This window comes from Eublepharis macularius, chromosome 17, assembly GCF_028583425.1.
Source record: "Eublepharis macularius isolate TG4126 chromosome 17, MPM_Emac_v1.0, whole genome shotgun sequence".
NCBI lineage: Eukaryota > Metazoa > Chordata > Lepidosauria > Squamata > Eublepharidae > Eublepharis > Eublepharis macularius.
This window is the reverse complement of record NC_072806.1, coordinates 1,189,336-1,212,409: the sequence shown is the minus strand read 5'-3', so window position 1 is coordinate 1,212,409 and position 23,074 is coordinate 1,189,336. Positions and strand designations below refer to the sequence as shown.

Genomic DNA, 23,074 nt, shown 5'->3' with positions numbered 1-23,074 from the left:
CCTTTTTTCCTTGCAGGAACTTCTGACGTAGGGGATGTGGTCCTATCAGAAGATGCTTCAGTATCTGAACCCATCACTCTGCAGTGGTGCCATCATCTCCTGCTCCCTGTAGGAACCAAGGAGTGCAATTGCTAACATGGCACTAGGAAAATCGAAAAGAGTGGTGCGCATCTGACGAAGAGAACTGTGATTCTCGAAAGCTTATGCTACAGTAAACTTGGTTAGCCTTAAAGGTGCTACTGGACTCTTTTCGATTTTCCTACTGCAGACTAACACGGCTAACTCCTCTGGATCTATAGCACTAGGAGACACCAGGGCAAAACCAGCCCCTTCTGTTTAAGCTAAGCACTGGCTACTCTTAGTCGTCTGTCCAATGAATTCTGTGTTGTTTGAAAACTTACTTCTTTTTCAAGATAGTTTCAGGTGGGTAGTTGTGTTGATCTGCAGTAGAAGAGCAAGATTCAGATCCATCTAGATTTCCAGGGTCTCATCACAGGGCTTTCCAAACTATGGTATTCCCATTACTACGTATAGATGTGAAAGGTGAATGGTGAAGAAAGGTGACAGGAAGAAAATTGATTCATTTGAAATGTGGTACTGAAGGAAAGTTTTGCAGCTACCACGGATGGCCAAAAAGACAAATAAGTGGGTACTAGATCACATCGAGCCTGAATTCTCCCTAGAAACTAAAATGACAAAACTGAGGCTATCGTACTTTGGTCACATCATGAGAAGACAAGATTCTCTGGAAAAGTCAATAATGCTAGGAAAAGAGGAAGACCTAAAACGAGATGGCTTGACTCAGTAAAAGAAGCCACGTCCTCCAGTTTGCAGGATCTGAGCAAGTCTGTTAATGATAGGACGTTTTGGAGGTCTTTCCTTCATAGGGTCACCGTAGGTTGGAGGGGACTTGAAGGCATATAGCACACACATAGATTTCCAGGGTATGAGCTTGGAATGCCAGAAAAAAAGATACTGTGTGAAATGGCCACAGCAGTATGTGTATGCTTCATGAATGAATCTTTCACAAATGTATGATGCTATTTGAACACCCCACCCACCGACCCCGGGCAGTGCTTCCAGGGACTGTGTGGCAGCAAGGGAACACAATTGCATTAAAAGGGTAAAGTAAAAGCCCCTATGCTCCTTTCTTCAGATACATTTAAAAGTAAAGTTCCAGAGGAGTTAGCCATGTTAGTCTGTAGTTGCAAAGAGTCCAGTAGCACCTTTAAGACTAACCAACTTCTTTATCTGATGAAGAGAGCTGTGGTTCTTGAAAGCTTATGCTACAATAAAGTTGGTTAGTCTTAAAGGTGCTACTGGACTCTTTACTATTTAGAAGTGTGTAGGGGTTTACTTCCTCTTTCAAATGTATCTGAAGAAGGGTGCTTTGACTCTCCAGAGTGCATACTCTGGAAATCTAGTTGGTCTTTAAAGCGCTACTGGGCCCGGATCTTTTCCAAGCGCTATTTCTTACAAACTGCCACATGAATCCGTTTTCCCCAAACCTGACTCCAACCGGGAGTCCTCCACCCTTGAGGGGGTGCTGTGCTCCAGCCGGGGCCTTGTTCGGGGCTGGCTTGTCGCTCCCTGCAGCCTCTTTCTCTGCTTTTCCTGCCCGTACATGTGTTTCTGTTTTGTAGCCTTGCATGTCCTGGCGGCTCATATTTATATTTTAAGTGTAGCTGGTGGGTGGGCGTTAGAAAGAAGGGGAGGGGGGTTTCCACAGGAAGCCGTCCAAAACATCAAACGATGTTTTAGTTCTTTCATTTGCAATTTTATATAAGATTACTTCCCAACTCCTTCTTGATTCTAGCACTGGATGCAGCTTGAAATTTGATCCTAATGACTATTGGAGGAGGGAGAAAGTTGCTTTTTTTTTACTAGATGGGGAGAAACGACGAGGGAGGGGGTGAATTTTTAAAAAGGGGAAGGAAGGCGGATCCACGTGGTTTAATCGGAGTCAGACAGAGACCCCATTGTTCAAAATCGATATAAAAAAAAAAGGACAGAGAGAAGGAAAGAAAAAAAGGGGACGCTGGTGGGAAGGGGGGGGAGACCCAGAAAGCCGAGGAGGAGATGTGGACAAAATCGCAACCTGGATTCTGAAATAAAAATCGCGAAGGACGATCGTAGAATCTGCGTTTGGAGGAAAGGCTACTCAGGAGAAGACCGCTTGGAAACCGTCCGAGGACGCTAAAGTTTGTTTTAAAATTTTCTTGATTTTGGGGGGGGGGGGGGGGCAAACCAGCAAACAAGAAAAAAGCAGGTGCTCGGAGAGCGGCCGGGGGCGGAGGGGGGGGGGGAGGGCTTTGTTTTTTTGGATATTCCGGTTTCTCGCTCTTCTGCAGCAAAGGCCCAATTGAGGGGGAGGGGGAGGGGGAGGGGGAGGGGGAGGGGGAGGGGGAGGATCCGGCAAATTCAGAGCAAGACTCGGGAGGAACTCGAGGGCAGAAAACGCGAATTGGGTGTTTGCGGCACATCGAATTAATTGCATTTTAAGTTATTCTCCCCCACCCCCCACCCCCCGGTAACAGATTTTTTAAAAAGTTCAGTACCAGGTAGGATAATAGGGGGGGGGAGATAAAGGAAGCCGCTCATGGCATAGATGGGGCATATATTTGCTTTTCTTAAGAGTTTGGGGCTTTTTTGAAAGTTCAAGTACCCCCCCCCCTTTTTTTTTTTTGCTTTGTGTGGATTAATTACTAGGATATATTCATATCCGATTGTGGGTACTTTTTTTACGGGGGCGCTGATCAGCGTCTTGTAGGTTTTGTGGTTTTAATGCTTGGGGTGAGTTATGTGAAAAGCAGGCAGTTTTGTGCGGGTGGGAGGTGGTCTTTTCAGCCCCTCCTTCTTTGTTCCGCTTCAAAATGCATTGGGCAGCAAGAAATGGGGGATTAATTAAATCTGTGATTTTAAAAAGTCAGAAGTGGCTTGCCAGATTTTGTTTCTAGGGGCGAATTCTCAGGGTTGGAGAGGAGAGATCCCCCCCACCCCCATCTTTTTAAATTTTTTGGTTTCAGTGAAACCGAGTGCATGAGTAATAAACGACTTAATTGCTAATGTTGAAAAGTTTGTAAGTAGCAAGTGCAGGCGCCACCGAGAGAGAGAAGCTGCATGAGAAGACAGGAGGGGTGTGTGTGTGTGTGTGTGTGTGTGTGTGTGAGAGAGAGAGAGAGAGGTTTACTGATAGGGGAGCCCTCTGGAGGGGGGGGCATGGTTAAAAGAAGGGGTCCCTCCCACTCCATGGGGCCAGTGGTGGTTGGGGCCTTTCTTGACCCAGACCAGGCTAAGGAAGAAGCTGGATCCCATTGCAAAAGAGAGGGTCGACCCCCTAGAATTGAGGGGGGCTGGGGCTGCCGAGGGAGGGGTTGGGGTTCAGGGGCTTGTGCTTTTGGCTCCGGGAGGCAGCGGGCCTCTTTAATGCTGTGGAAGGTTCCCAAGTCTTGTCCTGCTGTTGGCCTGGATGTCCCCCCCCCCTTAAAACTCACCAGTTATTTGGTGTTGGTTGCATAGAGAATGCATGTCTTCCCTGTGGGAAGGAGTTACTTTCTTCCACCCTGGAGACTTTCTTTGGGTTGACCCAGTCCCCCCTTTGGGGGGGGGGCTGTGGAAAATGAAAGGGTTGATTCCCCCCTTTCAGTGTTTAGAGGCAGTGTGTGTGGGTGGGGGGGGGGGTCTTAGCACTAGTACAGATGAGTGGGCAGGTGAGAAGAATTCTCTCCCCTTTGGCTGTGTGTGTGGCCCCCTCCTCTGAAACTTGCCTCTGTTGGGGGCTGGCTGGGGATGAATGGGGGGCTTCTGCTTGGGGGGGGCTCCAAGATAACTTCTTCGCCCTTCTAAATCCTGAGGGGGGTTGTGGCGTTTTCTTCATTTTTCTCATATGTGGCTTTTTGCCCAGGCCCCCGTCTTTGATGGGGGAGGGGGTGGCTGTGTGGGAGGAAGCCCTCCTGGTGGGGGGGGGGGGCTGCCTAGAGGTCCTCCTGAGCCCTAATTTAATCCTGCCCTTTCATCCATAGGCTCCTCACAAGTCAGAAGTGACTTGGCAGCGCATAACACACAGTTTAACCGGGGAAGGTGCCCCATCCCCAAATCCGCCCTGTCTTTGAATGTGGCAAGCCCAAGAGTGGTCTCTCCCTAAGATTACCACCAAATAGGGGTTTTTTTGGGGGGGGGGGAGGTTAAACGCCCCCCCTTTTCTCTAAAACTTGTGGGTTCCCCTTTTCTTTGGGTCACTCCGTTTAATCCGTCAGGGTTTCTGGTGTGTGGTGACAGAATCCCTACATTATATATCCTGACAGAATTAATATTGGGGGGGGGTCCTTCCCTCAGTTTGCCCATCTGGGGACAAGTTAGGACTCCCCCCTTCACTCTGTGGGGGATATTTCCCCCTCCTGCCCTTCAGTTATTGAGGGGGGGCTGCCCCTTGCCTGGGCACTCTGTGAGGAGGGGGCGGCCGCCCCGCGGGGTTTTGGTGGGGAGGGGGCTCCATGCCTTTGAAGGGGGGCTTGATTTGGGGGCGAGGCAGACCCTTGACTCCTGGGGGGGCCACTTGGGGGCTGCTTTCCCCTCCGTGAGTGGCCGGGGGGGGAGGGGAGGGGGTCCATTCCGAGCTTCTCCTCCGCCCGCCTTTCCCGCCAGCTCCTCTCCCTCTTGTGCCGGGGGGGGGGGGGTTGGCATTTGGGGCCGGCCCGTGTGAGGGATTTTCTGCGGCCTGGCTGCGGGGCGGGGGGGGGGGCTCCATCCCCGTCTCCCCCCCCCAGCTGCAGAGTCCCCTGTCCGGGGGGGGGCTCCCTGCCCCCTCCCTCCTTTCTGGGGGGAGTCTGAGCCCCCCCGCCCCCCTGACGGCCTCCCTCCCTTCCTCCCCCCCTGTTTGTCTCCCTGCAGCCGCGAGGCCAGCGGCGGCCATGCCCCGGAGGAAGGCGGCGGCGGCGGCGGGGCCGGGGCGGGCGTGGGACGGGCCCGGCGGGGCTGCTCGCAAGCGGCCCGCCTCGGCCTCGGCCGCCGCCGGCTCGTCGCGGAAGAAGGAGCGCAACGGGGGCGGCGAGGAGCAGGACGGCGGCGCGGCGCCCAGGAAGGCGGGCCGGGCCGGGGCGGGAGGCCGAGCGGAGCCGCCGCCGCCGCAGCAGCAGCAGCACCCGCCGCCGACCGCCCTGGTGGTCAGCGAGCCCGAGCACAGCAAGGAGCGCATCGTAAGCCCGGGCCGGGGGGGGGGACGGGGACGGGGGATCACGCCAGCCCCGCAGGGGAGGCCGCCTGGGAGGGGGGGGGCTGGCCCCTTAAGGGAGGGGGATTGCTGGACAGCCCCCTCTTTAAGGGGGCTTTCCAACGGCGGGGGTGGGGGGGGTGTTCTGTTGGGCATGTTAGGGTTGCCAGCTCCAGGTTGGGAAGTTCCTGGAGTTTGGGGGTGGGGGGAGACCTCTCCGAAGCAGCCATTTTCTCCTGGGGGCTGGACATCAGATGTAATTCCAGGAGGTGTCCAGCCACCACCAGGAGGTTGGCAAGCCAAGCACACATGGGGGTCCATAAACGGGCTTGTGGTGGTGGCTGAGAAGCAGCAACCTCAGCTTAGGGGGAGGAAGGGGTGTGTTAGGAGGATTGTGATGGTGACGCCTGTATGCAGACACATTGAGGGCTCGTAGGGGGCTACCCCATAAGGGAATATAAGGGAGCCGCCAGCAAGCATCTCGAAGGAAGGAGTGCATTGTGAAGACATCTCAGATCCTGGTATTTGGGAGGGGGGGGCATTTCATCTGGGGGCATTCTGAGGACAGGCTGGAGGAATGACTGAGCCAATGCCTCCCCACCCTTTGAACGCCTGTCTTGGGGTTCAGGCGGAGTGGTGGGTGCTGGTGCACCTCTGCTGGTTCTGGGCTGTCCGCACTCTCTCACGAAGGCACGTCACTTTCCACGCAGTTAGTTTCAGGTAGGTAGTCAGCTTGGTCTGCAGCAGAACTGCAGGACTTGAGTCCCATCGCGCTTTTAAGAGACTTAAGAAGATTTTCAGGTCTCCGCTCCTCCCTCTGACTCTCAAAAGATTCAACCCGGAAAATCTTGCTAGTCCGTAAGGGGCTGCTGGGCTCAAATCCTGCTGTTCACTTTTCATGGTGCCCCAGACTTGCCTTTTGTCCCCCAGTGTCAGGGACAGGTTGGTGTTTGTGGCTGTTGGACAGTAGCTTGTGCTTGCTCCGGCGTATAGGAACTTGAAACAGAATCAGCATCTAGAGCAACTGGCTCCTTTTTAGATTCCTCTGTCAGCTCGGGGAATCTTGAGAGGGCCCTTTAGGAACTTGGCTTCTGTCCCTGTTACTCCTTAGGAGCGGGCGGAAGCCCTGCTAATCTGAAGAGGGTCAGGCAAAAGATGCGCATGTCTGATACGCACACCCCCTTCCCCGGCTGTAAGGGAAGTCCTGCTCCTGCAGAGCCGAGACACACACTCGCACACACCCTCCTCCTCCTCTTGCCACATGGTGGGGAAGCCCAGCCTTTCTGGGCAGTGGAGCACTTCATTAGCATGGTTGCCCGCCACGCTCTGTCTCTTTTGTCTGCACTGAGACCTGCTTCTGCCAGGAGAAAAAAGGAGAAGAACTAGCGGGGCGGGGGCGGGGGGGGGAGCTGAGAGCTGTTGTCTGCTAATTAAAAAGACTGGGCTAATTAAAGCCTCCCCTTTCTGGCTGCCCAGTGGCTGGAGCACCAGGCCCATGCCTTGGGGAAAAGTTTTTACTGTAATTCCAAGTCTGCAGAAGAACCACACCACTATATGGGATAGCACTGCGGTCTTTCTTCATCATACGCCGTTTCCAGATCCAGGTCTGGTTTGTTGGTTGTGCTGTCAGATGGTTTTTAATGTCATTGAGCAGTTCTGTGCATGTCCGCTGAGAAGTAATGCATAAGCTCACTCAATGTGACCTACTCCTGAGAAAGCCAGAAGCTGTGTAAGGCAGGCAACTCCACCCTGGCACAGTAGTGGGTGTGTTGCTTCCTGCTCCCCATCTTCGCCCAGCAACTGGCAGGATAGGCAGCCTAGCCTCTTTGCCAGGATTAGAAGAGCAAGATCCAGGGCCCAGCAGCACCTCGAAGACCAACTAGATTTCCAAGATACGAGCTTTTGAGAGTCAGAGCTCCCATCTAGTGGGTCCTTATGGTGCTATTGGGCCCGGATCTTGCTCTTTGACTGCAGACCAACATGGCTACCCACCTGAGATTACCAGGACTACTAAGGCCTGGCTGAGGGACAGCTTGGCCTAAGGGAAGAGTAGGCGGTTCATCCTCACACACGTGCTCCCCCCCCCTTTTGTGATCCAGGGTACTGGGGAGAGAGGGAGGGGCAAGAATAGGCTGCTGAAGTGAAACCCACAAAACCTAGCAGAGGAGGTTGCAGAAGAAAAGGATGCCCTTGTAGGATTTGGGACCTCCACCGGCATGCACGGATCCCAACCCTCAATCAAAGGGAGGCGATTAAGGGCGGGCAGTTGCGGTAGACATGAGTCTGTGGATGCTGCTGTAGTTCCCTCCTAAAGTGAAGAGGGGAGGGGAGCTGAGAGCATTTAAAACGCTGCTGGTGTGGGCCCCTTCCTTTTGCCAGCAGAGGGAAATGAAGGCCCAGCCGGGGTGTGTCACTTTTGCTCCCCTCCAGTTTTCGTCCTTCCCTGTAGCCCCCCAGCCCCTCTGTTGCACAAGGGAGTCCAGCTAATCAGACCCTGCAGCCAAAGTCTGTTTGGTTTTTCTTCATGACGCTGGCCTTGTTCCTGTGTATCTTTGCTGGACACCTTTGCTGGCAGGATACAACGTGCCATTTGTTGGTGAAGTAAAACAGGACTGAGGAAACTGAGAGGCTGCCCTTGAGCAACTGGGGGGGGGGGTCTTGATATCTAGGATGAGAATTACACAGCTTGCTTCACTGACTAGTTAAATTCTAGTTCTAACAATGAGATTTGGGGGCATTTCCTCATGTCCAGAGTGCCTGAGCATTTTTTTGTTGTTATAAATATCAGTCAGGTCATGAGCGGGGGACCTTGTTTTCCTTGATCTGAAATGGGCCCCCAGAGCTGTGGTTTGTGTTGCTGGGCAAAAAAATTCAACATTCATAGAGCTGAATGTTTATCGCAACCGGCCGATTGCCGGTCTGTGGGGTTGTGGCAGGTCAGGGAAAGGGCCAGCCACTCCACGCGCACTGTGTTCCCACTCAGAATTGGGCTGCCACATTGCTGGTATTTACAGTGGAAAAGGCTTGAAGACGCTGAACCCAGAGTTCTAGCCCAGGGTGACTCGGGCTTCGGGTCTCTGTCCAGATCAGAGTGTGCAAGGCGCAGATTGGCCTGATCTGGAAGGGCTGGTGTAGGGGCTCCCAGCCAGGCTTATGGCGGGGCGATGTCCAGTGCTTCTAATCCAGTTCCTGATTCTGGAATAGAAACACGGCTAGAGCCAGCGTGCACACTCATACCTGCCTTCTCTCTCTCTCTCTCACTCACTCTCTCACCCAGAAACTTGAAGGGTCCAAGTTCAAAGGGCAGCTTCTGATATTTGGAGCAACTAACTGGGACCTGATTGGCCGCAAAGAAGTCCCCAAGCAGCAAGGTAGGTTTACAGCAGCACAGATTATTTTTCAGATTAAATGACCTGGGCAGTCAGGAAGAGGAAGGCAGGTGTCTTTAGCACCTTTTATAAGTAGGTATGTCCAGCAGGCATTTGTAGGGCTCAGTAGCTCTTTTAAGTGTTTCCAATGCTTGACCGTTGTGTTTTGTTTTTGTATTTTTTTTATTATGGGTTTTGTTTTACAAGTCATTACTAGTTATCTTAAGAAATGAGGTATTCATTTATGACTCAGGTTACGATGTGAACCAATATAGGCAGAGGAGGATGCGCGAACAGAGGGTGCACTGAAGCATCTGCAAAAATATTTGAGCCAGTTTAAACAGTGTGGCAGTTCTTGTCTCCCAACACAGCCACCTTCAAGTTAAATTAGCTTATTGCTCAACTTATCCTTGGGTGAAGGCCGGGACTTGGGTTTTCCTAGCAAAGCAGGAGTTGCTACTGTTTTGTCTCATGGTTATGTAACCTCAGCTGCCAACTGAACCTCGTTAACTTCCAGAGTGAGGTGCAAAGCAGATAACCCTACGTTTGCATCTATTTAGTCTGCAAGTAGGACTGATAAGACTGAATGTTCCTCCATAGAGCAAATTTTTTGCACATAGAAAACTAGTAAGTCAGGGACATGGGTTCTAGACTAGCTTTCTTCCTGACTTGTTAGTTTTATTTGGGGAGGGCCTTTTGGGAAGGAGCAGTCAGCCATCTGGGCCCAAATCTGCCGTCAGAAGTGGTTTAGCACAGGCAGACCTCCTTGCTGAGAAATGAGATGTTTTAAGTTGGCTAAATGCTGTTTGAGGCACAACCCATCATGATCCAGGGCCTGTAGATCTGTGTGATGCGGGCACTTACATTTAATTTGTACTGGCCCTAATTCTTTTCCTTAATTCTTTCATCTCTTACCGTCATAAATTGTAATCAAGTTTAGAAAATTGAGAAGTTTGTGGAGAGTACTGCAGATGTCAAGAGATCACAAGTATTTTGTGTAGGGGTTTTATTTGACTATCAGAAATGGAGGTTTGAACCACCTCCTTGAAGAAGATCAAGGCTCGTGACTAGATGAGATCAGAATGCAGGAAGGGGGTTCCCACAGCCAGCATTGCCATCACGCTGATTCTTCTATCACAGTTCTGACATCTGTTTCCCAGCTTAGACTGTGCTCTTTGTTTGATAATTGGTCAAAAGACATCTGAGTGCAACTTCTGATCTTCAGTGAAACAAGAGAGAGGGCAGCAGAAGGCACGGGGGGGGGGGGCATTGCTCAGTGGCAAAGCACATGCTATGCCCGTAGAATATTTTGGGGTCCATCCCCGGCATTGCCAGTTACAGGAGCTTGGGAAACTGGGTCGTAAACACCTGAGAATGGTAGTTGAACAGCAGCACGCTGGACCATTTTACGTGGCATTCTGGACTGGTTCTCCAGCCAGCAAGCCATGATGAGCCTCTCGTGCACCGGCAACGGAATGGGAAGAAAGTGACAGCCCCGGTCCCTTCTCATCTCTTGGCCCTGCACAGAGGCCAAATTTGGACCAAGGGGGGCTTCTCCGGCACTGGCTGGGTGTCGGCGGTGGCTCAGCTTGCTTCCAGCCTGTCCCTGCCTGCCTTTGTTTTGCCAATGTGTCGGCTTCCTCAGCGATGGAAGTTGCGTATTTCGCTGTGGTTCTTGGGCCCAAAGTTGCCTGTCTCTGGCTGGAGGTCTTGGTGAGCTGCTGCCAGTCGGAGGATGACACTGCTGAGCTACATGGCCCCACAGCCTGCCTTGGCAGAAGGCCACTCAGCCTCTTGCTGGAAGAGCAGCTGGAAGGTTTGGAGGGTAACAGAGCAGAGAAGCCAGATATTTTGGAGCCTCTGGGTCATTGGCTTTCATACTCCAGCAAAATACTGTGATAGTTCTTGAAGCGAGCTCACCTGGATTCCCATTTTGCAGATGGAGGATCAGCTGAGGCTTAGATAAGAATGGGGCAGGGGGCTCGCTGAGCGGCCGAGGCGCCTGTTCTGCCTGCGGAAGGTCCCAGGCTCAATACCTGGCAGGGGCTGTTGGGAAAGATGTGCGTCTGTTTAAGATCCTCGATGGAGCGGCTGCTAGCCAGAGCAGGCAATACTGACCTAGATGGACCTTGTATGTTCAAACGGTGGGGTGCAACAGGCTGATCAAGCTTCTGTCACCCCTTCCGGCCACCATTGTTTCTCCCCCCTGTCCCGCCCCTAGTCACCTCCCTAGTCCTCATCCGCTTGCAGTGTTGTCTCTCTCTCTCATCATTAGGAAACACGGAACTTGGGACTGGGCTGTCAGTTGAGCTGGTTGACAGACTTGTCAGATGCTGTTCTTGACAGAAATCGCTCCGTCTGCCTAATCGGGCTTGGCCTGTCTCTTCTGGTTCTTGTGCTTTCATACCGTTGTTACTCTTCTCGTATTGCAGCTGCTTACCGTAATCTGGGCCAGAACTTACTGGGGCCCCACAGGTATGGGTGTCTCTCAGGGATCCAAGTCCGGACGGTGGCTTCAGGGCCATGCGCTGCTCACAGTCTCCTCATCTCCACTGAGGGGAAGCTCTGGAGCTGGGGTGAGTAGCAGAAGCCTTTATTTACCTCCCTGCGCTTTCAAACAGTGCCGGCAGCTTTACTTACAGGAAGATCACCATCAAACCCCAATGGCTCTCCGTCTCTGCCTATGCGGTGCCTCAGTTCCTCAGGATCTTCTACGTTACACCTTATTTTGTCCCACGTATGCAGAGGTTAAAGCTAAATTTCTTGCTAACTTGTTAGTGGGGCGTAACTTTACCTCTGATATTGACAAATTCGTTTTTTTGTCATCTGATACTGATTCATTTGTCACTAGCAGAGTATCCCTGTTTGCCTTAGCTGCAAAAAAGATTAGGGCCAAGATTGTTTCCTCAGAAACCTAACTTTGCTCATAACTATCTGGTATTTATTAAGGTCCCATTTTAATTGTATTTTATTTTTATTTTAATAACTGTATTTTATGCTTTAAGATAGATTTCTATTTTTACTGTTTTTAACTTTGTATTGTGACGGCCTTTGGCCATATACAATTAAACCTACCTACCAAGTGTAGCAGAAGCCACCTCTGGGCATGATGGTTGTTTGGGAAGAAGGGCTTACAACTGTGTGGCGGTGCACGCTTGGCATGCAGGAGCTCCCAGGGCCAATCTGTGGCACCTCCAATAGGAAAGAATGGGAAAGAATCGTGCCTAGAACTGGTGAGCATTACCAGTCAGCGTAGACTGTACTGGACTATCAAGAGCTGTGATTCAGGATAGGGCAGCAGCTTTCTGGCCATTGGGGAGGAGTACCTGCTGTGCACGGAGAAGCTCCCAGGTCTCATCCCTGGCGTTTCATGGAAAAGGATCTTGAGCAGCCAGGCTGGGCGAAGACCTTGGAGAGCTGCTACTGGCAGAACAGGCAATAGCTGACTCAGTGGACTATAATAACAACAACAACATCCGATTTATAAACCGCTCTTCAGGACAACTTAACACCCACTCAGAGCAGTTTACAAAATATGTCATTATTATCCCCACAACAATCACCCTGTGAGGTGGGTGGGGCTGAGAGAGCTCCAGAGAGCTGAGACTAGCCCAAGGTCACCTAGCTGGCTTCAAGTGGAGGAGTGGGGAATCAAGCCTGGCTCTCTAGAGAGTCCCTCACTCTTAACCACTACACCAAAGTGGACTAACGGTTTTACTCTGTATCGAGCCTCTCTGTGTGTGCTTATCTTTTATAGAGAGCTTGTACTGGGAGAACACAAGTCATACACACACACCTTGTTCAAACCCCAGCATCTCCAAATGAGAGGATGTTGGGTAGCAAGGCTGGTAAAGACCGTTGCCTGGCCCCTCGTGAGAGTGAGAGGAATGCAAAGAATCCCTCCAGTTAGCAGAAAACTTAAGAAAACTGGAGCTGCTTGACTGGCTTTCTACAGACTGTCCAGAAGTCTTGTGTTTCTAAAAAAGGGAGGATGCGTGTGTGTCTTGTGCATGTCTGATTTTGATGACATGGTATTTTTGTGTGACTCTCTAGGGCGCAACGACAAAGGGCAGCTGGGCCATGGAGATACCAAGCGTGTAGATGCCCCCAAGTCCATCGAAGCACTGAGCAATGAAACCGTGGTCTTGGCAGCTTGTGGCCGAAACCACACACTAGCCTTGACAGGTACAGGAGGTTTTCAGTGAGTGCACATCACCATTTGCCAGGCTACTGTGAAAGTGTAGCATGTTCTCAGGCATTCAAACTGTTCAGAGGGGGACGGAAGGCATTACAGTGTTGGAGGTGGGAGCAGCACCTTTGTGAGAGGAAAGGAAAATTCCAGTTGGACAGGAGACGGCCTTACGCAGAGCCTCAGAATAGGAGCAAGTGTGTGCTGTTGGCAGAAAGAAGAGAGAGGGGTTGATCAATTAGAGAATAGAAGCCCGGGGTGGCGGGGGGAGTGTGGATGGCAAATGAAGGGCCTGGGGGGAGGATGGCTGCAAGAGGAGGCAGAAGCCTGTGGGGAAGAGGCTCAGAGAGGGTTGGACTCGAGAGAAAGAGAGAGGGTGGGGGAAGAGAGAGACACAGCCCAGAATCAAGCAGGGCAGTATGCTAAGGACACCCCAGGGAACTTTGGACCCCAGAACCAAAAACTGGATGGGGGGGGGAGTCTGTAAAAGGGGGTGGTGGGTGTGCTCACGCTGCCTCTTCTGCTTCTGCATTCCAGAGAATGGTTCTGTATTTGCCTTTGGAGAGAACAAGATGGGGCAACTGGGCCTTGGCAATCAGACGGATGCCGTCCCCAGTCCCACACAGGTTGGCTCCGTACCTTTCCTCTCTCTTTATGAACAAGGGAAAACAATAATGAACTCGAAATAGAGGCATGATCTGCAGGTGTCCAGTGTATTTCAGGTCAGCTGTCAGAACTGAATCCCCTGTTTCTGTCTTCACCTTTCTTCCAAAGATCTCAAAAACCTGGATTGCTGTAGAACAGCAAATGAATGGTGCATCTTATTAAAAAAAAATAAATATCTCACCTCTTGTGCTGTTCTGTGTGTGGCAGTTGTGAGGTGCTCTGTGTACATTTCTCTGTGTGCAAAACTCACAGCAACTGAATCTGCACATAACTGAGGTATTAACATACCTGGCGCAATGATAGTTGTGTGGTCCTTGAAAAGAGAGAGGAGGTGCAGCAATTCCTCCAATACGATCTTTGGAAGTTTTAACCATTAACACTTTTTAAAAACTCCCCCCTTCTTAGATCATGTACAATGGGCAGCCAATCACCAAACTAGCATGCGGTGCTGAATTCAGCATGGTAGTGGACTGCAAGGGGAACCTCTATTCCTTTGGGTGCCCTGAATATGGACAGCTGGGTAAGTGGCTCATCCGCCCCAAATTCTTCTTTCTTTGACTTTGTCTAATCTTTCTCCCAGCAGACAGTGGCTGCCTCTAGGACTTAAGAACATAATAGCCCAGTTGGATCAGAACACCTGTCCATCCAGTCCAGAGTGTTGTTCCTTCTGAAGGGGGCTGGGGGGAGGAGTTCCAGTGGGCCTCTTCCTCCTAAAATGTGTTGATTCCTGTGTTAAAGCCAGCTAAACTAGCAGCCATTATCAAGCACTTTTCCACACCACGCAGAGTTGTTTAACCCTCTGCCAAGTTTCTCTTTTCTCCCTCCCCTTTGCTGGTGTCCATCAACCTCCTCTCTTCGCTCTGACCTCTCTTTGTCCCCAGGGCACAACTCGGACGGAAAGTTCATTGCCCGAGCACAGAGGATAGAGTACGACTGTGAGCTGGTTCCCCGCCGTGTGGCCATCTTCATAGAAAAGACGAAAGACGGCCAGATCCTTCCTGTCCCAAACGTGGTTGTGAGGGACGTGGCCTGTGGTGCTAACCACACAGTAAGAAGCTGCAGCAAAGGTTTTGAACGCCCCAGAGGATGGAGGAGTGGCTTATGGGCAGGGGGAGCTGGCACGGTTCACTCTTCTTTCTCATTTTTATCCCTCCCTTCCTCCAGGGAGCTCGGAGTGGCGTATTTAGTTCTCTCCTCCCGTATTTTATCTTCACAGAGACCCTGTGAGGTAGGATGGACTAAGAAAAAGGGGACTGGCTCCTGCCAGCTTCTCCATCTTCTGTGGCTGTTGTCTGTGTATGGCCTACAATCCCCAGCGTAGCCTTTTGGGTGTTCAAAAGGGATTCCCTCTTTCACCAGCAGAAAAGCTGGTGAGACGCAACGGAGAGATCTGTGAGCTTTGCAGGGATTAGTAGAGAGATGAAACACCCAGAAAACGTGAAGGCAGAAAGGGGCGGGGAGGGGGGGACACGATGGGATTCCGCCCCCCCCCCTGAAAAAGAGACTATACTATGAATTAAATTCACGTGATGCTTGGCAACTACAAAAGAAATGCCTGCTTGCAGAGAAGCTTTTAGAAAGAAGGCTTTTGGACGTGCTTAGACACTGAAGTCAGAAAGCATTGAGACAGGTTGAAGGGTACCAAGAACAGTTTATTAAACTGTTTCATTCTTTTTCATGAGCCAGTGTGGTATACTGGTTAGATTCCTGGGCTATGATCTGGGAGACTCAGATTCAAATCACTCCTTCGACACATGGAAGCTCACCGGGTAACCGTGGACTGGTTACACACGCTCAACCTAACCAACCTTACAAGGTGGTGATTGTGAAGGTAAAAGAGGAGAGGAGAATGGTGCTGTGAGCTGCTTTCAGTCCCCGTTGGGGGCATAGGGAAAATATCTACAGAGAATATAAATATTAAGAATGACGTATTTGGAGAACTGTATTCCAGTTATTCTCAGTGCCTGGCTTTTCCTTATAAGGTCGTACTGGAACAAGTCCTTTTTAAATCCTCCTCTCTTGAAATTCATTTTGTGTTCATTATCTCCTCCTCTCCATTTAGCTCATCTTAGACTCGCAGAAACGAGTCTTCTCCTGGGGTTTTGGTGGCTATGGACGGTTGGGTCATGCTGAGCAGAGAGACGAGATGGTACCTCGGTTAGTAAAGTTGTTTGACTTCCCAGGCCGTGGGGCAGCGCAGATCTACGCAGGCTACACCTGCTCCTTTGCAGTCAGTGAAACGGGTACGTGTGGCCATCCTTAATTTTTAGAAATGTAAACTCTTGCAGGTGTGAACAGCAGGCTGCCTCTCCAGCGTTGGTTGTGAGGGTGGCTAGGGATCTCGAGCAAAGATGCTCAGCTCTTCGTAAAAGTTCAATCTCCAGGGATGAGAATTGCAGGATGGGCCCAAGGTCCTTCTGGCATCTTCGTGGACCCTTGTGAACAAGTAGGGTAAAGCTGAGAGAGCCACCCTGTGGGTTGATCCCCAGAACCTGATAATTCGGAAGTAAATACTGCTTCTGGACACGGTGATCCATGGGCCAAGGTGTCCAGTGGCATTTATGCAGTGGGGTCCTGCAGGGTCCCATCTTGCCCCCCCCCCGTTGTTTAACATCTACATGAAACATCTGGCAGAGATCGTTGGGAATTTGAAGTGAGGCACACCAACATCTGGATGATATTCTGCTCTAAGTCTCCTCAACAGTTGAGTCAGGTGGGTCTGTGGAAGTCCTGACCAGGTGCCTGGAGAAGGTAACGTGAGGGATGAATGTGCTTTTGGCCAATGACAGAGTTGCTCAAGAAATGAAGAGTCAGCCTGTCCCGGAGGGGATTGTGTGTCTCCCCCCCCCCCCCCCCCGAAGGAAGAGGTTCGTAACTTGGACCAGATCCCAGCCTACAGTCTGAGGCCCAGATTGTTTTGGCTGATACACCAGCTACAACCCTTCCTCAGAAACCGTGATCCTGCCACAGTGATTCATGTTCTTAATTATATCCAGGACAGGTTACTATAATTTATTTTATTTATGTTACTTACAGTCTGCCTTTCTCCCTGAGACTCAAGGTGGATTACACAGCGAGAGTCAGCAACAGTCAAGTTTTAAAGACATTTCAATACACAATGTTAATAGGTTCTATAAAAGAAAATTTGCAAATGCACTTTTATGTGGGGCTGCTTTTGAAATGCAGCAGCCGGGCTGTTGTCAGGAGTGGGATACAAGGGTTGTAGAAAATGTGTGCCATAAGATGTGGGCTGGCTGCACACAATTCAAAGTGCTGGTTCTTACCTTTAAAACCCTAGATGGCTTGGGGCTGGGTTACTTGAAGGACCAGTTTATCCAGCCTCCCCACCCTCCCAAGCCCTGCTCTCTGGGCCTTGCCTTCAGAGGTGGGGCTTTTTCGGTAGTGGCACCTCACTTGTGGAATGCCTTTTTCTTCGAGGCTTGCCTGGTGCCTACATTGCTTTCTTTTAGGCACCAGGCCAAAACGTTTTTGTTCACCCAGGTTTTTAATTAAGGAATTGCTTTTTTAAAAGAACACCATCATTGCTTGGCAAGTGCTGTTCTAAGCTGTCTGTGGTCTGTTTTTATGCTGGGCTGGGGCTTTTTTTAATGCTGGATTTTAATTAATATCCCTTAGGGCTTTGTTTTTATTATTTTTATTTGGTATGCCACCTCGGGCAGGTTTTTGGAGAGGTGGCATAAACATGTTCTAAATAAAATACATCTTTTGCACACACACACACACACGCACACACACACACCCTCTGTTAAACTGCAGCTAATTACAGTGCAATTAATTATACTGCCTGGAACTGCTGCCCCTCTGTTATTGGATGGCCTCAAGTTCTTGCACTGAGAGAGGCTGACTTCTCTAAGGAACTGTGATGGTGAAAGAGGTTCAGAGGGGAAGAGGGCCGTGGGTGTTCCAGCGCGTGGGGCCCTGAGACCGGGTGCCTGCGGGCCTGAGGACTCTCCCGGAGTCCTGTGGCCACGAGCAGGAGGGCTGATCCTCTCTCCTGCCCCCCCCCCCACCCTTGTGTCTTGCAGGTGGCCTCTTTTTCTGGGGAGCCACAAACACTTCACGGGAGTCAACAATGTACCCCAAGACAGTGCAGGATCTGTGTGGCTGGAAAATCCGCAGTCTGGGTTGTGGGTAAGGTGGTGCTTGTGTGAGTGAGAGAGAATTCCTTACCAGAATGGGGGAGGCGGGGCTGGGGGCAAGATGCCAGGATGCAGGCGGGCGAGGAGGCTGAGCCTCTTCAGGCGGGCTCGCCTCCTCCCTAAATCCAGAGTTAATTCACAGGACTGACAGTTTGCATCCTCATGCAGATCAGGGGGTGGGGGTGGGGGTGGGCAGCACCTGCAGCTGAATTCTCGTCAGAACGATGAGAAGAGGTCTGCCTTCCTCCCAACTGCATATCCCCCCCAGCCACGTCCTCTTCCCTGTATCTTTGTTTCACCTGTTAAGCTCTGCCCCGGGAAGTGGGTAGCTCTGGAATTGGTTCTGTTGACATGCAAACAAGCCGGAAGGGCCGGCCTTTGGGTGCCCCAGACTGGGGCTGTCGGTGGGTCTCCCTTTCTTTGCAGGATGATTTGTGAGCCGCCTTCCTGGCCCGAGTACTGCACTTAAACAGCTGCCGGGAGGGTTGAGTCATCTTATCTTTGCTAATTGTTGCTTTTAATAGAGCAGTTTCTCTGCTTCTAATGGGCTTGAAGGCTCTTCCAGATTTGTTCTGAACTGTCTTTCTGCTGTCTGCTAATTCTATTGTCTTTATGATACTGCAAAGTGAATAGGAAATCTCTTCACAGGGAGCAGTTAAGTAATGGGAAGAGGGAAGAGGAGGGTCTAAAGAATCTCTCTTCTGTGCAAGTCAGGAGTCGGGGCTCACGCTGCTCTTTCTTTTCCTAGCATCCTCACTCTAGCAAAGTGGGAGGAGGGATCAGCCCTCTTTTAAGTACTGGCGTCCTTGGCTTGCATAATTCCTAAAGAAAAAAAGAAACACCCCCTCCCATCTTATAGACAACCTGCAGGGCAGGGATTTTATCTATCACTATTACTGCCTGCTTGTCAGAAAGGTGGGCTTCCAAAATGGGGTGCAGCCCAGCTCCAGGGTGCAGCAGGAGTGCAGGAGGGAGTCTTTTTCCAGCCCCTGGCACGTCACAGCCTGAGTCCAGGGTCCAGGCTGTTGCCTCCCGAGGGAGGGTGCAGAAGGAGTTGCAGAGAGACTTGGGCTGGCCAGCGGTCAAGGAAGCAGCCCTCCCTCTGGCCAGAACACGCTTTGGTGTTGTGGGTGCCAGGGTGGTAGGAGGTGGCGCTTCAGCAGGGCTTTCTGAGCAGTAACTTCCTTTGTGTACCTGTTTCAGGAAAAGCAGTGTTATAGTGGCTGCAGATGAGAGCACCATCAGTTGGGGCCCATCTCCAACCTTTGGAGAACTGGTAAGGAGGCAGCCACAGATGCTGCAGAAGCTAAACCCGTGGGCTTTTCAATGGCTGCACGGCTCGTCCGGCACATTTCTTCTGAACACGTGCATTTGACTGTGAGCCATGGGCAAAAGATTTCTGCAAAGGGTCTTCCCTCTTCTTCTCTGCATGCACCATATTTAGCTGGTAAATGGGTCTTGAGGAAGGGCCCCTGTACAGTGAGATTGCAGTATCTCGTGAAACATTGTTTGGGTAAGCCAGCTAGGGAGTGCCTCAGAGCAGTTGTTCTTCAGTGTTATGAGGCGGGGCAGACTTGACCGCCATGCTGAAGTCCCTGCATTGAGCTTGCTGTGCAGTTTTCAGGTAGCCTTTAGAGAGGAGCAGTGGCAAGCACGGGGGCAAGGGTGTGGATTCGTTCTTCACGTTTGCTTAGTTGCTCATTCTGGGCAAGGCCTGGCAAGTGGACCCTCACAGACAAACGTCAGCACTGCCTTTCGATTCCACACTTCCGCTGCTGATGGATCTTGCAGCGTCCAATTGCAGAACGCTTTGCTTTCCCGACAAGTGCCAGAGTCTGCTTGGCGTTCTTTAAGAGGCCATTTGGCTGGCAGTGGCTATTTGGGCCACAGATGCTGCTGTTCATGGGCACCGTTTTCCACCTGGAAAGCGGAGATTTATTTCCAAAAGTCTGCAGTCTGATCTTGGGGCTTATTCCCCTCTTTAGTGTGATAAATTCCCACTTGCCCTTCCCTGAAAGACTCCTCATGCTTTTTCCATCCCGGAGATCAGTCTTCATGATTGAAACATCAGGGACTTGGGACTGTCTTAGTGCTGTAGATACAGAAGTAGAATAGTTGGGCCAAAGGCACGTAGCAGAGTACAGATCTTTGTGGCATATGCTTTAAACCAGTTCGCAAACCTGTACTACAGTACCTTCTACAAATGACCTTGCTTTAAACGAGGAGCTCTGCACTGTGCCCAGTGCTTATTGACTCTTGGAAAGGTTTCCTGACTCGTGTGAGCGTGGTGCCCAGGCCAGTTCTCTGACTTGCAGATATTATACTGCAGCACACACATTCCTCCCACACAAGTCAATCTGTGTTGGTGAAAGAAATGTGTGAAACAGCGTCTGAGTTTGCTGGTGGGTGACTTCCCTGGCTGCTGTCTGACCCTTAATGGAGGAATGGAGGAAAAATAATGTACCATTATTTTTCTTCAACATTATTTTATATGTACCATTATTTTTCTCAGGGCTATGGAGACCACAAGCCAAAGTCCTCAACTGCAGCTCAAGAAGTGAAGACCTTGGATGGGATCTACACAGAGCAGGTAAGAGTGGAAGCAGCCAAGAGGAACTTCCGTTAGGTCTGTAGCCCAGCCAGGAACCGTTTTGAAATGGCGTCTGACACGAGACCGAATTGCAACGCGACCGGAGTGGCAAGTGTTTTCTTTCTGTCTGCTCAGGTGACCATGGGCTATGCCCACTCCCTGGCAATAGCCCGTGACGAGAGTGAAGCCGAGAAAGAGAAGCTCAAGAAGCTGCCGGAGTATAACCCACGCACCCTCTGACTCAGGGCGCCTGCCCTTGCCGAGGCAGCTGCCCTTCCAATGTGCACTGGGACGCAGAGTCGTACGAAGAGATGACCGACACCGCCAGGCGCTTTGTTAGACTTCCAGAGATTGGGTTTTATGAGCAGTGTCACGTTTTGACTACCTGTTGCTATGACTCTTCCTCCCTCCCTGCTCCTTCCTGCCCTTTCCAAAGGACGGCTTGTTTTGTATCGGTATTTTTGTTTTGGGTTCTTTGTGGGGGGCGGGAGTTACGTTGAAGAGATCTACTTGTTACTGACTTACCATTCCGATGAAAATGGCAGGACCGTTTTGTCAAAATTGGGACTACTTGTCTTTTTGTTAATCCGGCTTGTGGTTAATTGATGGACCAGCAACCAGCCTTCTGAAGAAAGGCAATGGCCAGAGCTTTTTCACCCGTAGCAGCTTTCCTCTTTTGCAGAAGGGCCTTGTGCCTTGACTCCATCTCCTTCAAAAGAAGGGGTCAGCGGGAGGCCTCTGCCAGGCAGATGTTCATTGGGGGGCTTCTTGCCCCTTTCTGCTCAGATATGCCACCCCAGGTATGCTCAGGCAGGATCTAGCGGGAATGGCTGCAAGTTCCTTGGTACTTAAGACGGAGCTTCACGTGACAGGAGGTTGTCGGGATCAGGCTTGGCCTGCATCGTTCTTGTGGGGCGACTAGTTCCCTTTGCCATATCCTTGCAGGGTTAGATGCGGTCCTTTCCTTATCGGGGCCCCCGCTGAAAAGCTGGCACTCTCCCTGCCGTTGTCAGTGTCACCACATGAGGGCACCTCCAAAGGCTGCATAAGCGCACGGAGGAGAGCGGCGGGAGCAGCAGCCTCCAGGCTGAAGACAGGACCGCTGCCTTTGGTGGGCCAGCGGCTCGTTCCTGGCTCGGGTGGTTGGGTGGAAGAGCTGCTCTTTCTCCTCCGGAGTAGCTCCGTAGGGGACGGGGGGCCAGGCTCTCGGTAGGGTTTGGAGGGAGCCCCTGCGGTGCCGGCTTGGCTTGCGCCAGTGGGCTGCTGCAGTTCTGCCCTTGCCATCCCAGGGGTTTGGTCGGTTCTTCAAAGGGCCAAGGAAATGCTGCTAAAAAATCCTCCCGTGCCAAGAGCACTCCAAGTGGCACTGAAGGGGGAAACTGGATTAAAATCTGGTTGAAGGTAGAATAGATGGTCTCCCAATTGCAGTCACATTGACGGAGTGCCCACAGGTTCTTCAGCCATCCTGTGCCATGTCAGAGAAATTCGGTGCCTTGACACAGTCCGTGTTCATTCTTTTTAATATAAATCCATAGTGTAAGACTTCTCCCCCCCCCCCAACACACACACACACACACACACACAGTTTTTGTTATCGTTGTGCTCTTGGAATGCATGGGGTCTCCAGAGCCAACAGTATCTGATGTCATGTTACTTTTTTCGGTTCTTGAAAAGTTTGGGTTCCAGAAACACTGGTCAGAGAGCAGCCCCCATTGAGGAGAGGGGCGTCGTGCTGCACTGCCTTCTGCCTTTTTAAAGCCAGAATCGGCCTAGCTGTTCTACACTGATTCTTCTGTCCAGCCGTCGTCTTGTCTGTTCAGCCTGGTTTTTAAATAGTTCTGTTACCCTACTCCCCTTCCCCCCCCCAGTAATCACAGATTGGGAGGGTTTCTTTTGTCATGCATTTCTGATGTGAGACTGGATCACCTCTTGGGAAGACGGCTCATGTGGAAACTTAGTTTGGGGAGCAAAGACCAAGAAGAGGTGTTCAATCACCACCAAAGAGAGAGTGTGGTTGTGTGTCTTAAGGGGAAAAAAACTTTGCTCAGGTGCTATTTGAGCGCAAATGTGCCACAGGCCTCTTATGCACCCCTTTTCTAATAGGGGAAAGGGAAGAAGGAGAGCAAAGTTGGGAATAATCTTGAGGCCATTTTGAATTCAATTAAGGTGGGAAAGGTTCCTAGCCTGATGCTGTAATTCCCCCCTTTGTTTTTTTTATATTTCTCAAAATAAATGTTTAAATACAGGATGGACTTGTGTAGACCCTCCTTAAGCAAAACCAACCCTCTGTCTGCACTGCATCTGGCAAGTTACAGAACACACAACGTCTCCAGGCATGGGAAACTGTACAGTGCTCTGCTACTTAGCCTGGCAACACATGGAAGCAGTTGATCTAGGGCAGGTAGGCGTAAGTGGCTACTGCCTACGGCTGTGGTTACACTTGAGATTTGCTAGGATCTCAGACTTGTAGGAATGTGGTGACGATTAGGGGAATGCAGTATCTCCAAACGTCATGGAAGTACCTTCCTCTTTCTGCCACCGTTTTAATGTTCTGAGCTGAGAGATTCTGGGAACGAAGTCTCCCCAAGGGCAGGTCTTTCTGCCCTGATGCCTCCAAGTATGTGTGGAGTAGTTGGAGGCAGGCACTCAGCTGCTTTGTGATCAGAGTTCAGCCCTGGTCCCCTCTCCCTTCCACATTCTCTCTCTCTCACACAGGAAGCGTAGGTGTGAATTTGTTTCCCATGAATTAATATTCAGCATTTCTTCCGACCTTAATCAAACAGCCCGTAAAAACAGTTGAGGGGCGGAAAGTTTGTTAGTGAGATTTTTAAAAAGGGGGGGGGAGCAGGGCCATAAATTATCCTAAATTGCCCAAGTTTTTAAAAAAGGAAA

The 23,074-nt window shown here is 51.0% G+C and overlaps 1 protein-coding gene across 2 annotated transcripts; it reads left to right on the top strand.

Moving 5' to 3' along the window:
- Positions 1-1,710: 1,710 nt before the first annotated feature.
- RCC2 (regulator of chromosome condensation 2) lies at positions 1,711-22,430 on the top strand. Of its 2 annotated transcripts, XM_055001470.1 has the most exons (13): positions 1,711-2,201; positions 4,891-5,195; positions 8,487-8,580; positions 11,010-11,153; positions 12,631-12,762; positions 13,304-13,392; positions 13,838-13,952; positions 14,314-14,480; positions 15,495-15,675; positions 17,479-17,584; positions 18,796-18,868; positions 20,105-20,182; positions 20,318-22,430. In XM_055001470.1, exons 2-13 carry the CDS (start codon positions 4,911-4,913, stop codon positions 20,420-20,422), a joined length of 1,569 nt encoding a protein of 522 aa, XP_054857445.1. In that variant the 5' UTR covers positions 1,711-2,201; positions 4,891-4,910; the 3' UTR covers positions 20,423-22,430. The 2 variants fall into 2 exon arrangements, with proteins under 2 accessions (XP_054857445.1, XP_054857446.1); XM_055001471.1 differs by lacking the exons at positions 17,479-17,584; positions 18,796-18,868.
- The last annotated feature ends 644 nt before the right edge of the window (positions 22,431-23,074 follow it).

Excerpts from the sequence above, each read along its gene's own strand:
- RCC2 (XM_055001470.1), top strand. The coding sequence starts at position 4,911 with ATGCCCCGGAGGAAGGCGGCGGCGGCGGCGGGGCCGGGGCGGGCGTGG. Across the intron at positions 11,154-12,630 it reads GGGGAAGCTCTGGAGCTGGG|GGCGCAACGACAAAGGGCAG; the intron begins GTGAGTAGCAGA and ends GTGACTCTCTAG. Across the intron at positions 20,183-20,317 it reads ATGGGATCTACACAGAGCAG|GTGACCATGGGCTATGCCCA; the intron begins GTAAGAGTGGAA and ends CTGTCTGCTCAG.